This window comes from Pelodiscus sinensis, chromosome 18, assembly GCF_049634645.1.
Source record: "Pelodiscus sinensis isolate JC-2024 chromosome 18, ASM4963464v1, whole genome shotgun sequence".
NCBI lineage: Eukaryota > Metazoa > Chordata > Testudines > Trionychidae > Pelodiscus > Pelodiscus sinensis.
Window position 1 is genome coordinate 2,836,535 of NC_134728.1, and position 13,907 is coordinate 2,850,441.

Below are 13,907 nucleotides of genomic sequence, written 5' to 3' on the forward strand. Positions count from 1 at the left end.
TGGCCAGTCTAGACACAGCCCAGTGGTCTCCGACCTTTTTAAGTACAAGATCACTTTTTCAATTTAAGTGCAATGTAAGATCTACCTCAAACCCCAAAATCCTCGCCCCACTTCCTTCGTGCCCCTTCTCCAAGGTCCTGACCCTGCTCACTCGGTCCTCCCTTCCACATTCTCCCTCCCTTTCACCAGGCAGGGGCAGAGGGTTGGGGCACAGATTCTGGTCTTGGGCTAAGGGATTTGGAGTGTGAGGGTGGCTCTGAGCTGAGCCAGGGGCAGGGAGTTGAGGTGTCAGAGGGGGGAGTGTTCAGGGTACAGGCTCAGTAAAGAAGTTTGCATCCAGGGGGCTCAGGGCTAGGGCAGGTGGTTGGGGTGCAGGAGGGGGTTCATGACTGGGGCATGGGTTTGGAGCAGGCTCCAGATAGACACTGCTTGCCTCAGGTGGCTCCTGGGTGGTGGTGCAGTGGGAATGAAGCAGGATGACCCCTGCCCTGGCCCTGCACTGCTCTCAAAAGCAGCCAGAAAACTCGCCCCATTGCAAGCCCTGTTGTGTCCCCACCTTTTCTGTGGAGATAGAATATAGGGTGGAAGAGGGGGGATCCTGACATCTGCACCCCCTCCTCTACTTTCCCTGCCCAGCAAGCAGGAGGCTCCCGGGGGAGTGGGGACGCAGCTCCAAGGCAAAGGGCAGGAGACAAGCAGCAGTGCAGGGAAGGGCAGCTGAAGTGCTGCACTTGGTAGCCTCCTGGCCAAACCAGTCAAGATCACCTGTCAGAGGCTCCAAGATCTAGCAGTGGATCCCGATCGACTGGTTGGTGACCACTGATCTCCAGTGAGCCTCAAGGGCAAATGCACTTTACATCCCACACTAAAGACAATATTTGTAGCCAGTCCTGAAATGAACTCACTTCAGGGTTGGCTACAAATATTGTCTTTGGTGTGAGATGTAAAGTGCATTTGACTGGTCCTTTGGGACTGGGAATAACCTGAATATTGCTGGGCTCTTTGGTGCAAGGGACCATCTATCACAGAAGGAGGATCACCCGGGTAGCGAAACAGACCAGAATACCCAGGGGGACTCTCTCTGACTCCAGATTACGGCGTTATGGACTGAGGAGTTCACACTGGATAACTGATTGGGAAACCTATGTAGAGAACTCACAGCTAGTCTGGGCTTTGGGCCTTTTCCGAACAGTCTGCCCTGAGGTCGGTAGCCTGAGTCACTGCAGGACAGCGGGCAGGGCCTTCTGGCTCCAGCATCCTCTCAGATGCAGGACGTCAAACGATCCCCTCCCATGGTAGGAAACCAGGACATGCTCCCTGAAACCCTCCTCTCCCTCTGGCCCCACACAGAGAATGCGGGATGTGTCCCTTGAGGTGGGACGGGCCAGCGGTTCAGGGGCAGATCAGCCCAAGGCTCTGCAGGGCGGGGGGAGTTGAAGCATTGCCAGGGCGGTTTATTTTCACACAAAGTATCACTCAGACATCTCCTGCCTCCTCACCGCTGAGCAGAGGCAGCCGGCAGTGTCCACGTAGCAGCGGGGGCTGCACCATCACTGGACACGGTCCTGTCATAGATCCAGAAATGCAAAGCCCCCAAGGGACCGTTGTGCTCATCTAGTCTGACCTGCTCCCTAGCAAGGGCCCTGCCAAATTCACAGTCCGTTTTGGTCCATTTCATGATTGTCTGGATTTGAAACTGGTAAATTTCATTACTGCTTTTATTTAAATCTGAAATTATACAACATTGTCATTGTAGGGGTCCTGCTACAAAACAAAGTGGGGGGGCTGCAAGATTATTGGGGGTGGGTGGGAGTTGCGGTACGGCTAATCCCCTGCCCTGCTGCTGGTGGCAGAGCTGCCTGCAGAGCAGGGTTGCTGGCCAGGATCCCAGCTCTGGAGGCAGAGCCAGCAGCAGCAGCACAGCAATAAGGGTGGCCTGGTGTGCTATTGCCACCCTTGCTTGTGTGCTGCTGCTGGTGCCGCTGCCGGGGTGAAGCCTTCAAAGCTGGGCACCCAGCCAACACACACCGCTCCCCGGCACCCGGCTGTGAAGGTAGCACAGAAGGAAGGACAGGAATCCATGCTCCTCCCGCCCCCCCCCCCCCCCCCCCCGCCAATAACTGTGCAACTCTCCTGCAATTCTCTTTGGAATGAGAACCCTGAAATTGAAAAATTCATCTCATCCCTGTGAAATCTGCATAGTACGGGGGGAAGTGCACAAGAGACCCCATTTCATGGTGGGAGACAGATTTCATGGTCTGTGACATGTTTTACATGGCCATGAATTCAGTCAGACAGCACAGGGGTAGGAGGGCGAGAGGGGGCAGGGAGCCGAGTCGGGGTCCTGCCAGAGGCTGTGCCCTCAGGAGGGCAGTGAGCGGTGGGTGCGTCCATCAGAGACTCAGCTTCCCAGGCCAGAGGGGCCGTTCTGCTCCTCTGCTCTGACCGTCCCTGCAGCACAGGCCAGAGACCTGCCTGGACAATCCCGACAGCGGCTCCTTCAGAGAAACATCCAGCCTGGGCTGAAACAGCGTCACTGACGGAGCATCCACCACGGCCCTTGGCAAATGGCCCCCGGTTAGTTCCTCTCCCCAGGAACATTTCGGCCTCATTTCCAGGCTGACTTGGTCTGGTTTCCAGTTACAGACACGGATGGGGCATCACCCTGGTACTGGCGAGCTAGACGAGTCTGTGATTAAATGTTTGTTTCCTGGGTCATGTCCTCCCCTAACCATCGCTTTCTTAAGCCTGGGCTCCATGGGACAGGCCAGCAGGGGGTGCTGCAGCTCCACCACCTGGGGGCTGGTCTCCGGGCTGCGGGCAGAGGCTGCAGACAGAGCGGGTGGCAGGCGGGGAGCGGGCGAGAACATCGGGGAACAGACCAGGGGCTGCAAAGGGAAGAATCCAACAGGCGAGTGAGGAGGGCCAGGCAGTGACCCTGCCCTTAGCCCAGTGGTTGCAGGGGGGCTGCTGCTCCAGGCTCAGCTCCCAACTCCCCTGCACCTGGCAGCCTGCACGGTACCCCCAGCAAGGTGGGAGAACAAGCACCGGCTTCCCAGTGCGCTGCTCCTCCCCCCGCCCCCCTCCGTCCCCAGGAGGCTTCACCACTGCTCCCATTGGCTGTGGGACATGGTGGCTGGGAGGGGCACGGACAGATGAGCATCCTCCAATTCCTTCATGCCCAGACCCTGCACCTTCATCGCCCTCATGGACCCCTCCTGCCAAGACCCTGCATCCCCAGCCCACACTGTGCTCCCCCCAACAAGCTGGGGAAGCCAGAGCTGGAGTCTCATGAAGGAAGGTCCATTGGGCTTCCACAACCGGCTCCCAGCTGGGCGTGCAGCACTGAGGGTCAAGCTGGAGTCCACCTGAAGGTGGCTGCAGACCAACTGAGGTTCAGAGCACAACTTGAGACCCCGTGAACTAAGGAGCCTAGCTGGTACCCTGAATGGCTGGTTCGATCCCTCTGTACAAACCCGGCACAGGACAGAGCCAGGGGCCTGCAATGCCTGGTGCTCGGACAGGAGTGGGACCCTCGTTTTGGAGTGAGGGAGGGTGGAATACCCCAGGGCAGGATTCCCAGCAGCTGGCCAGCCCTGCCAGCTCTCCGTTGAGCCCCCCCTCCCCCAAACCAGCAGCACCCACTCCCTGGGGCAGAGCGATTCATCGCCCCCTTGTGCCTAATCCTCAGGGCCTCTGATGCCTGGTAAGGGCAGCAGCTAGTGCCTGGTCACATGGTCTCCTGGTGATGGGGCCACCTGGCCTCTAGGAACAGGACTGGGAAACCCACCAGGTCACTAGTGATCAGGGCCAGCCTGGGACCGGGAGGGCAGATCTGTGTCCTATGAGCAGCCCCAGAGGCCTCCAGCAACACCGACTCCCTGTGAGGTTTGAACCTTCCTGCTCTGCTCCCGGGCTGCAGCATTAAGTGCAGTTCTCTCTGGTTCCTTTCTAGCGCCCCAGAGCAACTCACAGAGAAGCTGCATTTCCCTGGTTACTCCTTACCCCTCAGGAAGAGGAAGAGGAGGAAGGCTCCAGTCAGCATCTTCTCCAGGACAAGCCCGATCCAGAGAGCCGGGCTGGAGAACAGGCTCTGACCTGCAGTGGAAATGCCTCAGATCAGCCCATGGGCAGGAGCCTCACACGGCCAACAGCCCAGCTGGTTCCTGGCCATCCCGCCCTCGCGCCAGGCACCTTCCATGGGCTGGGCGAGTTCTCCCCTGGGAACAGCCACTTGTTAATGGCCTCTGCAGTTTGTGCAGCTCTGCCTGGCAGCCACACACACACACACACACACACACACACACTCACCCGCCCCTCTCAGACTGTGGCCTGGCCCCAGGGAGCCTGGACTCTGGCGTGGGGCCCTCGGGCTTTGCAGAGCAGGAGGACAAGGGCTCAGGAGCCTCCTGCCCTTTTATCTGAGAGCCTCAAATCAGCTACATCCCTGAGCTGGGGGAGTCCTTGGGGCACCAGCTCTGCAGAGGGACCAGGTCTGAGTTCCCCTCCATGGGACATTCACACGCTACAGGGAGTATCAGCCCTGGGCACAGAGAGTGGCCACAGGGACATTTCCTGCCCTTCCCCTCGCCCCGGAGAGCAGAGCTAGACCCCTGGACTAAGAGGCACCGGTACCCTGAGGAGCTGCACTGGGGGGCTGGGTGAAATGGCCCCTGGGCTCCGCAGAGGAGACCCGGCGTTTCCTAGCAGGAGCAGGGGAGGCACCAGCTCCACGTTTACCTGCATCAGATGAAGCGGGATCTTTGCCAGGCTCTGTGGGTGGCAGGGAGACTCTCAGCGTCGCGCTGTCATTGATGGGGGGCTGGGAATCGTGCACAGCCCGACAGGTGAACACAGACTGGTTCCTCTGCTCGGTTGCTCTGACCTCCAGGGAGCTCTGCAGCGTGAACGTCCCGTCTGGATTCTCCGTCATGTTAGAGAGTTTCCCCGGATCCGTCTCATTTCCGTTCTCCAGCCAGCTGAGACTGGCCCCCTGCGGGTAGAACCCCTCCGCGCGGCAGGTGAACGTCACAGACTCGTTCCGTGCGACCGGCCCCGCCGGGTCAGAGCCCACTCGCAGCCTGGGTGGAACTGACAACACACAAACACCCTGCGCTCGGCATCGCCTGAAATTCCCCTTCTCCTGCGGGGCTGGAGGGAAATTACAGGGCTGGGCCGATCGACCTTCCCGCCGCGCCCACGTCCCACCTGGCCCCAGGGCCCTGCCTGGAGCATCTTCAGATCTGACTGGAATCTCTTCCTTAAGCCGGGCTCATCCCACCAATCCTGCCAGGCACGTATCTGGGCATCCTCTCCCCTGTCCCAGAGGCCCCATTGTCCCTTGCTGGGCAGGGCCCTCTCCAGAGCTGTCCCACATGGGCAGGGGTTGCCTGTGCACAGTGATGACACTTGGCCCGTCCACAGCACCTCCCCTCTGAGGATCTCTAAGCATCTCCCCCAGCGCAGGAACTAGCCCTCCCCATTGGCCGGCAGGTGGGTGACCAGAATCCAGGTGGCCCTGGGCCTCTCCTGGAGCCTGTGGTGGCTGGTAAATGAGCCCTTGGCTCTGCCCCTTGCTGCCCAGGGGAGAGCTCCACTCACAGATGGGGGGAGGGGCCTGGCAGGGCAATTCTATAAAAACCACCAGAATTAGCTGGGACCAAAACGCACCCAGAGGGCAGCAGATCCGTCTCCGGTGCCCTTCCCCCGCCCAGTGGCAGAGCCCCCAGTGCTCAGCCCTGGCTGGGCTCCTACCTCGCAGGTCGTGGCTGAGGTTGTACGTCCCACGCAGGGGAGCCGCTAAGGTGCTGTGCTCTATCTGACAGGTGAGCTGGGAGCGGGCATCTCCTGCGCTCAGGCTCAGCCCCACGGTGCTGGACACGTTGTAGGAGACGCTCTCGTGTTCGGGGAGAACCCGGGTCTGGGGGGCCGGCAGTGAGGTCCCATTTTTGAGCCAGGTCACAGCGATGTCTCTGGGGGAGAATCCTCCAGACGTGCAGGTGAAATTCACTCGGGCGCCCGGCTCTGCCCTGCTGGGGGGGCCGGACACAGACGGGGCCGACGGCCTGGCTGTGGGGAGAAGGGTTTATCAGCCAGGCAGAGCCCCCTGTGACTGACAGCCCCTCCCCCCACCCCACGGGGCCTGCTCCCCACAGGACAGCCTGAGATGGGGGAGCCACAGCCCCGCCCCTGAGCTCATGCCAAGGAGGACGGGGCCAGGCTAGGAGAGTCCTTGCTGGGTCACAGCCAAGGCAGAAGAACCCCCCAGGCACTGCCTGGCTGCAGCCGAGCCCTGGGCCCACAGGCAGAGAGCTGCAGGGGGAGGGGAGACACCCCAGGACAGTGTCTGGCCCCAGCTCAGCCCTGACAAGTGAGGGGGGCTGTGGGGTGGGTGGGGGTTGGGAGTGGAGGGGGAGGGCTCTGACTGGAGGTGCTGGCTCTGAGGTGGGGCTGGGGATGAGGCGTGTGGGGGGGTTCAGGAAGGGTCTGCAGGCTGGTGCCAAGAGTCTGGCGTGGGGGAGTGGCCCTAGATCACCAGTTAGGGGGTGGGAGCAGCTCGGCTGGGGGCTCAGAGTCAGGGAGGAGCTGGGGCGTGGGAGGTGCAGGGGGATTAGGACGCTGGGATGTGGGAGGGGCTGGGGGTGCTGTCTCGGGGAGGGAGCTGGAATGTGTAAGGGGGTGCAGGGCTGGGGCAGGGGTTGGGATGTGGGGCGCTTACTTCGGGCAGCTTCTTTTGGTCGCGTGGAACCACCTGTCTCTCCCCTCCTCCCCCCGCCCAACGACCACCTGCAGGCACCGTCCCCGCAGCTCCCCTTGGCTGCCAGGAAGTGCGGACCCGGAACAAAGGGATTGAGTGATTGTAACCCCTAAGCCCCCTAGTCTGGCTACTGAGTCAGAACGATAAACCCACCCCCACTGCACAGCCCGGGGGACAGAAATCGCCCCCCCCCAAAGATCCACAGCCCCCCATCTGGGGGCAGGACTCCTCCAGCCCCACTTCGCTGCAGGCTCGGTGGGAAGCCCAAATCCCCGGTGACTGTCTGGGCTGAGCCGGGTTTGTTCCCCTCCCTGGTACTGGCCCCGGGGGGAGGGGTGTGTGGCCGGCTGGGAGCTCGCACTCACCGCTCACAGACACGGCCGTGCCAGTGCTGGATCCGATCTCCTCATCGGCTCCCAGCCCCTTCTTGATCTTCACACAGCGATAGGTCCCGGCGTCCTCGGGGCGGGTGTCACTGATGCGGATGGTGAAGTCGGTGTCACTGTTGGTCACCCTCGTCACCCGGGGGAATGATCCTTTATCTTCATAAACCAGCTGGCGGGTGGGGCCCGAGCCCTTGAACCACTTCGTGGGTCCTGCTGGAGGGTTCCCAGTCACAGAGCAGTTCAGGGTGAGAGTCTCTCCCGCTGACACCGACACGGTGCCCTGGGGCTGCAGCACCTGGAACTCCTGGGCCCCGGCCCCTGGAAGGAGAGAACAGGCCGGGCAGGGGGAGGCTGTTTGACAAGCCCCATCCCGCAGCAGCAGGGGGCTGAGTCCCCCGCCAGGGCACCGCTCTTTGGATCCTGCTCCCAGCCCTGCCCAGAGCCGGGCCCTGCCCAAAGGGGCTTTCGCTGCCAGGGGAGGGGCTGTGTCCTTCTGCAGCGCCCCCTGCAGGCTGCCCCGAGCCACCTTTCCCACGCTCTGCCCTGGCTCCTGGGAGCAGCAGGGACCATGCAGCTGTTGTGCTGAGTGTGAGCAGGGGGCTGGGTAGACACAGAACCTCCTGGGCACCCGCAGGGACAGTGGCCTGACCACCAGCCCCTGCGCTGCTCCAGCCATAGGGAAGGGCAAGGGGACAGGGTGCCTGGTGCTGCTGGTTGCCCTTTCCCATAGGAGAGGAGGGACAGGACAGAACACACACAAGGGTTTCTTGCTCCCTCCAAAGCTCTGCAATTTCCCTCTGTTGCAAGCAGCCAGACACAGACTCGCTGGTCCTCGTGCTCACGGGCAGTGTCTGTGCGCTACTCACCAGGGATTCCCAGGAGAAGCAGCAGCACCAGGCATGGAAGAGACAATCCAGAGCCAGCGGTCAGCGTAGCCATGTAGTTGTCAGGGGGCGACCTCACAGCACGGCCGCCTTTGCCAGCTCTGCCTGAAGGGACACTGAGATGGCTGAGGCTGAGGGTCAGACCTTCCCCTTAATGCAGAAGGAAGTGGGCAAAGTTCCTCTTTCAGGCAAATGTCACACAAGCCCAGCCTCCAGCCACAGCCCCTCAGCCCACGTCCGGCCCAAACACGGCAGCGTCCGAACGGGACTCGCTGACACACACACGCCCGTGAGCCGGGCACACACAGTTCTGCTGGGCGGGGGAGGGGAAAGGGTGGCCTTTCCCCAGATAGATGCAGCATGAGGCCTGCACCACAGGTGATGGAGGCTTTGCCCTCTCCACACTGCCCACGCTCCCAGTTCTCCACCAACTGCTCAGGAGGGCTGGGCTGTGGCATGGCAATCTGGCTTGCCAGCAGCCAGGAAGAATTGGGCTGCTGCATGGCTGCCCCAGGCACTCTGGTCTCCTGGGGAGGAGGGGCCATGACACTCGCTGAGGCTGGGGCCAGTAACCTGGGGTGGGGGCTGAGCTTGACTCCATGTGAGGGAGCTTGGGTAACCCACACACCTAGACACTGCCACAGTTAAGCTCAAGAGACCTCTACAGCATGGGCTGGGAGCCAGCTGGCTTTTAGCTCAGAGGGTAGAGGCTCCTAGAGTCAGTCAGCTCCCAAGGTTCAAGTCCCAGGTTCAAATCTGCATTGGTGGTGTTTACACTTGCAGAAAGGGCGGGGCCTCAGGCTTGCCTTCCTCAACTGCGCCTTTTCCCACTGCCCATGGTCTGAACCCAACAGCATGGAGCTTGTAGGACATGGAGCTTGTAGGAGACATGGAAATCCACAGCCAGCGCGTGCCATACGTCTGCACCAGCTCTGGGCCCTCTGCAGCGCTCTCCAGCTCCCTCCTAGGTGGGTGTCTGCACCGGATTCCTGGCCTGCAAGGGGAGGGCAAGAGACTGACTGGGGGGGAAGTGAGCCATGAGCAATGTAATACAGCACCCGCGGGCTTGTGGGAGACAGAGACACAGATGGGTGAGGGGCTACAATTCCCAGAGAACCCATCCCAGAGCAACGGCGACCCAGCGGGCCTGAGTCTGCCAGAGCAACGGCGACCCAGCGGGCCTGAGTCTGGCATTGGGAGCTCCACATGCACATTCCTAGCTCCTCTCCCTCTGACGGACGGAGCAGGGTTCCTGACTCGGAAAGGGGATGCTTGGTGCTCAGCCATCCGCTGCTGGTGTCACACTGGCACCAGCTGGGTTCATACTCACGCTGCCTGTGGCCAGGGAAGCAGAGCTGGCGCTTGACTGGGACGTCTCTTTCCAGTGCAAGAAATGATAGAGGATGATGGGAAAACAACTCCAGAAAACGGACGTTCCCAAAGGAGGGTAAAGCAGGTGGAAGGGAGTGAAGTTAATTCCAGCCAGTGTCAGAGGGGCCAGATAAACCGTGGGTGCCACAAAAAGGCTCCAGAGTTGTGGCTAGAATGTCAAACCGCCCTAGTGCAATGGGGTGGTGATGGTGATGGATGGGAAAGGAACTTAACTTCCCTTTTCTAAACATCCCAGGAGCCAGCAACTAAAGGGTTAAACCCAGAGGAGTGGGGATCCAGGAAGTGCTGGCAGGGAGCCAGGAGAACCAATGGGAAGAAAGGGAAAGTTTTTTAATTGAAACAATGTTACCTGTTTCTGTTCCCTTCCTCTGTGAGTCAGAGCAGGAGCTGGGCAAGAAACAGACTCAGCAAGAAGGCACCAATGTCCCAGCAATAGCCATGTCTGAGAAAAGACACCTAAACTTTGGAACAACAGAGATGTAAGTAGAACAGGGAGGCTGCCTCTAGACTGGCATGATTTTGCGCAAATAGTTTTAATAGAAAAGGTTTTCATTAAAAGTATTTGTGCAAGAGCGTCTACACTGGCACGGATGCTTTTGCGCAAAAGGAGACAGTATAGACGCTCTCTTGTGCAAGAAAGCTCTGATGGCCATTTTAGCCATTGGGCTTTCTTGCGCAAGAAATTAACTTGCTGTCTACACTGGCCCTCTTGTGCAAGGAGGCTTATCCCTGAGCAGGAGCATCAGAGTATTTGTGCAAGAAGCACTGATTGTGTACAGTACGAGGTCAGTGTTCTTGCACAAATACTCACGGCCAGTGTAGACAGTCGGCAAGCTTTTGCGCAAAAGCAAACTGTTTTGCGCAAAATCTTGCCAGTCTAGACACAGCCGGAATGTTTCTAGGTCGATACTGTCACGGGGGAGACACCCCACCACGGCATCACCAGCCGTTTGTTCTGGGAATTAGCTTGTTGTTTCACTGCACGCCTCCCTCTAGCAGGGGTCTCCCCCTGTTCCTCTTAGACCACGGCATCCTCTTCAGGACACGGCCCTCCAGCAGTGCCCACTGTGGTGTCCAAGCCCGTCTTCCAGGGGTTGATGTTTATCCTGCTCGCACTCCAGGGTCCTCCCCACCCTGGGGTACCCTGCTCTCCTCCCAGGGAACACCCACTTCCCCTATCCCCACCTTGCCTCAGTGACCCACGACCAGCCTTCATCTAGCCCCTGCCTCAAGGCAAACTGCAGTCAGTAACGGCCACTCATCACTGGCAAAGGGGTGTGGACATGCTGCCCCTGCCTGCCACAGCTGCCTCTCTGCAGCCCTCGTGGCCTCAGGCCTTATGGGAGTTTGCATGGCCAGAGCTTCCCCACCCTGTCTTACTTCCCCAGCCCTGCACCACCACCTAAAAGGCACCTGTTTCCCTGGCAGTCAGGTCCCTACTGCAGCAGCAATCCCTCTCCCTCCAGGGGTCCTTCTTTATATAGCCCCCAGCTGGGCCCTCATTAGCCAGAACTGCCTCAGCTGGGGCTTTACTCGCAGCCCCTGCTCAGGGCTGGGGTTTTGCCCTTAAAAGGCCAGTGCCGGGCAAACGCCCTGTCCCAGATGCCATCAGGTTATTGTCTTTGTTTCTTCCTTGGTTAAACTCCAGCGTGCTAACCCCTCCCTCCTGGACACTGTTACTTAAACTGCATCCCAGGGCAGATATTCTCTGATTTAATCTCTTTTCCAAATTGCTCTGTAACACCTGGCAAGCAAGAGTGCTTTTCCAAGCAGGTCGTCTTTGTTCTGCTGTGAAAATCACCTTTTTTAAGTCTAGGCTTTCATTCCTGTGTCCTGAGACTGAGACTGAAGGTCCACTATTAAGAAATCACAATTGATTTTCAAGCTTTCTCCTCAGGGAGAGTTAAAGGGCTTGGGATGACCCCAACGGAAGAACTTCCCAAGTGTTTTTTCCTGGCTTCCAAGGTTTTCGGGGTTGGATATTTTTTGGTTGGGTTTGTTTGTGCATTTGCGTGGTGGCAGCGTACTAGGCAACATCAGGGAGTCTGTGACCTTGGGGAGGTTTTTTTCTAAAAGAAGCCAGGAGTGGCAAGGTATTTCAAGGTCTCTGCAAGTCCCCACTTTCTGTGCTCACAGTGCCAGAGTGGGGACAGCATTGACAGAGAACTTATAACGTGTAACAATGAGCAGTGACGGCACCAAAGAGCAGGGAGAACAGACGAGCCGCTACATCGCCACTCAATGGCCAACACTGCACTCGGGGGAGGGGTAAGGACGCTGCTATTCAGGGGGCCATGAAACCAGCAAACCAGCTGCCCAGGGCCCCCTGCCTCCACCGAGCACTGACCCAGCCTGAAAGGGAGCCCGGCCGTTTCACCTGCTGTCGGTATCGTGAGATGAGGGTTCTACGTTATAGAAATGTGCTTTGTATTTAAACTTTACTGCCTGCGTCTGTCTCATTTATGACAGCTGCAGCCCAGAGTGTGCAGTAATAATGGAGCATTCCCATTGGAAGGTTCGATAACTATGCAAATCAGCAGGCAGGAGAGAAGCAGTAATTAGTGAAATGCCAGCACCTAAAAGCAGGTGTATGTGCTCAGCAGCGAAGGGCCATCAACATTGGACAAAATCCTGAGACCCATCTGTGACGGCGCGTTGGGGGTCCCCTGTCTCCTGCACCCTGAAATGGCACGAACAGACTTCACCAGCCAGTAGAATACAGGTGGTTTATTGCTTCTCCACGATACAGCACAGATGTAATCTGGTTACAGGAACTGGGGCTAAGAGGCCTCAGTGCCCCCCTTGAGATAGGGGAGTCCCAGCCCCCTCCCCAGCTCCTTCTTCCCTGCCTTCCAGCCAGGTACTAACTCCACCTCTCCAAGCCTTGCCCCCAGTCAGGGCAGCATTCCACCTCACTATGTTTCTCCCCATGGGGGGTTGGTTCAACCGGTATGGAGTCACCTTTGCATAATAAGGTTTTCCCTGCTGGGTCTTGCTCCAGACAGAAGAGGTCACCACAGCCCAGCAAGTACCCCCACTACATCACACCATCCAAAGCAAAGGGCTCTGTTGATCGCCACATCCCATGACTAAGACAGCAGAGTGAAATCCTCCCATCAGCTGAGTTCAAGACTTGAAGCAGGAGGGGAGGAACAAAAGCCCTAACCAGGAGGAATTCTGGCCATCTCTAATGTGCCGGTGCCGAGGCCTTGTCTGTACTATGGTGGGTGTTGATGCTGCAGCGAGCGATCCATTGGCTGTTGATTTAATTGCGTCTGCTTAGATGTGACAAATTGAACTTTTGATCAAGGCTGCTTCTCCACCGAGACAAGAAGGCTGCGTCTAGACTGGCATGATTTTGCGCAAATACTTTTCACGGAAAAGTTTTTCCATTAAAATTATTTGCACAAGAGAGTGTCTACACTCAGGCTTATGCCTGAGTGGGAGCATCAAACTATTTGCTCAAGAAGCTCTGATTTTGTACATTACAAAGTCAGTGTTCTTGGACAAATTCTCACAGACACTGTAGACAGGCGACAAGTTTATTCGCAAAAGCAACTGCTTTTGCACAAAATCTTGCCAGTCTAGACACACCCGAAGAGTGTGAGCAAGGGGTGGAGATGGGGACTCCTCACACCTTGCCAGGGGGCTACAGATTCTGTTGGTCACAGTTACAAACCACCCCACTCCTGCCAGCCCAGGGAGGGAGAGTCTGAGCCTCTGGCCAAACGCGCAGTGCTCAGGGGAGCTGCTCTGGGGTCCCGGCTCTCAGACAAACTGTGTGTGTCAGATCACAACTGCATCGCCTCCCGTATGAGCCTTGTGACACGGCTACACCGGGAAATTATTTCGAAAAAACTAAATCAAAGAAGCCTGTCCCCAAAGTGGGGAAGCCTCAACAGGAGTCCGAGGCAGGTTCTGTGCATGTGGACGCACGACCGCAACTTACGGCCCCAGGAAGGACTGGGTAGTCATTAGTTCAAATTGCTCTGGGGAGTCGTTATCATTATATATATATATATATATAGTAGCCCAGTGTCTGTGAGGGTACGTCTACACTACAGTGCTAATTCGAACTAACACATCTAGAACTAAAAACTAGTTTGAATTAGCGTTTTGCTAATTCGAACTAGCACGTCCACACTGATTGGACACTGGGGCGCATTTAAGGGCGGCTGAAACCGGTTCTGGCAGGGCATCAGGTCAGTAGCTGCTTTGTGTGGCTGCTGTCTGAGGCTATCTGAGGCTCGTGCTTAAAGGGAACCCCCCCCAACAGCCAGTTCTCAGCTTTTCCTGCTTCCTTGCCAACCTCACAGAGGGACAGCAAAGCGTTGGTCTCTGTGCCCGTCTGTGTTGGTGCTTCCCTTCGGGGATGCCGCCGCAGGTGGCAACATGGAGCCAGAGCTCGCCCTGCACCTTCTGGTGCACTTTCTGGACTTGGTGCTGCAAGCCTGCCAGCAATGGCTGGAGGCTGCCTGGCACCACCTG

At 58.2% G+C, this 13,907-nt stretch overlaps 1 protein-coding gene across 2 annotated transcripts; it reads right to left on the reverse strand.

Moving 5' to 3' along the window:
* Positions 1-952: 952 nt before the first annotated feature.
* LOC112547376 (signal-regulatory protein beta-1-like) lies at positions 953-9,881 on the reverse strand. 2 transcript variants are annotated; one of them, XM_075900920.1, is made up of 7 exons: positions 9,769-9,881; positions 8,010-8,177; positions 7,123-7,461; positions 5,755-6,069; positions 4,741-5,091; positions 4,006-4,098; positions 953-2,888 (listed from the first exon to the last, which is right to left on the reverse strand). In XM_075900920.1, the coding sequence occupies exons 2-7, from the start codon at positions 8,080-8,082 to the stop codon at positions 2,743-2,745; spliced, it is 1,317 nt and encodes a 438-aa protein (XP_075757035.1). In that variant the 5' UTR covers positions 8,083-8,177; positions 9,769-9,881; the 3' UTR covers positions 953-2,742. The 2 variants fall into 2 exon arrangements, with proteins under 2 accessions (XP_075757035.1, XP_075757036.1); XM_075900921.1 differs by lacking the exon at positions 953-2,888 and having other exon boundaries at positions 3,995-4,098.
* Between the last annotated feature and the right edge of the window lie 4,026 nt (positions 9,882-13,907).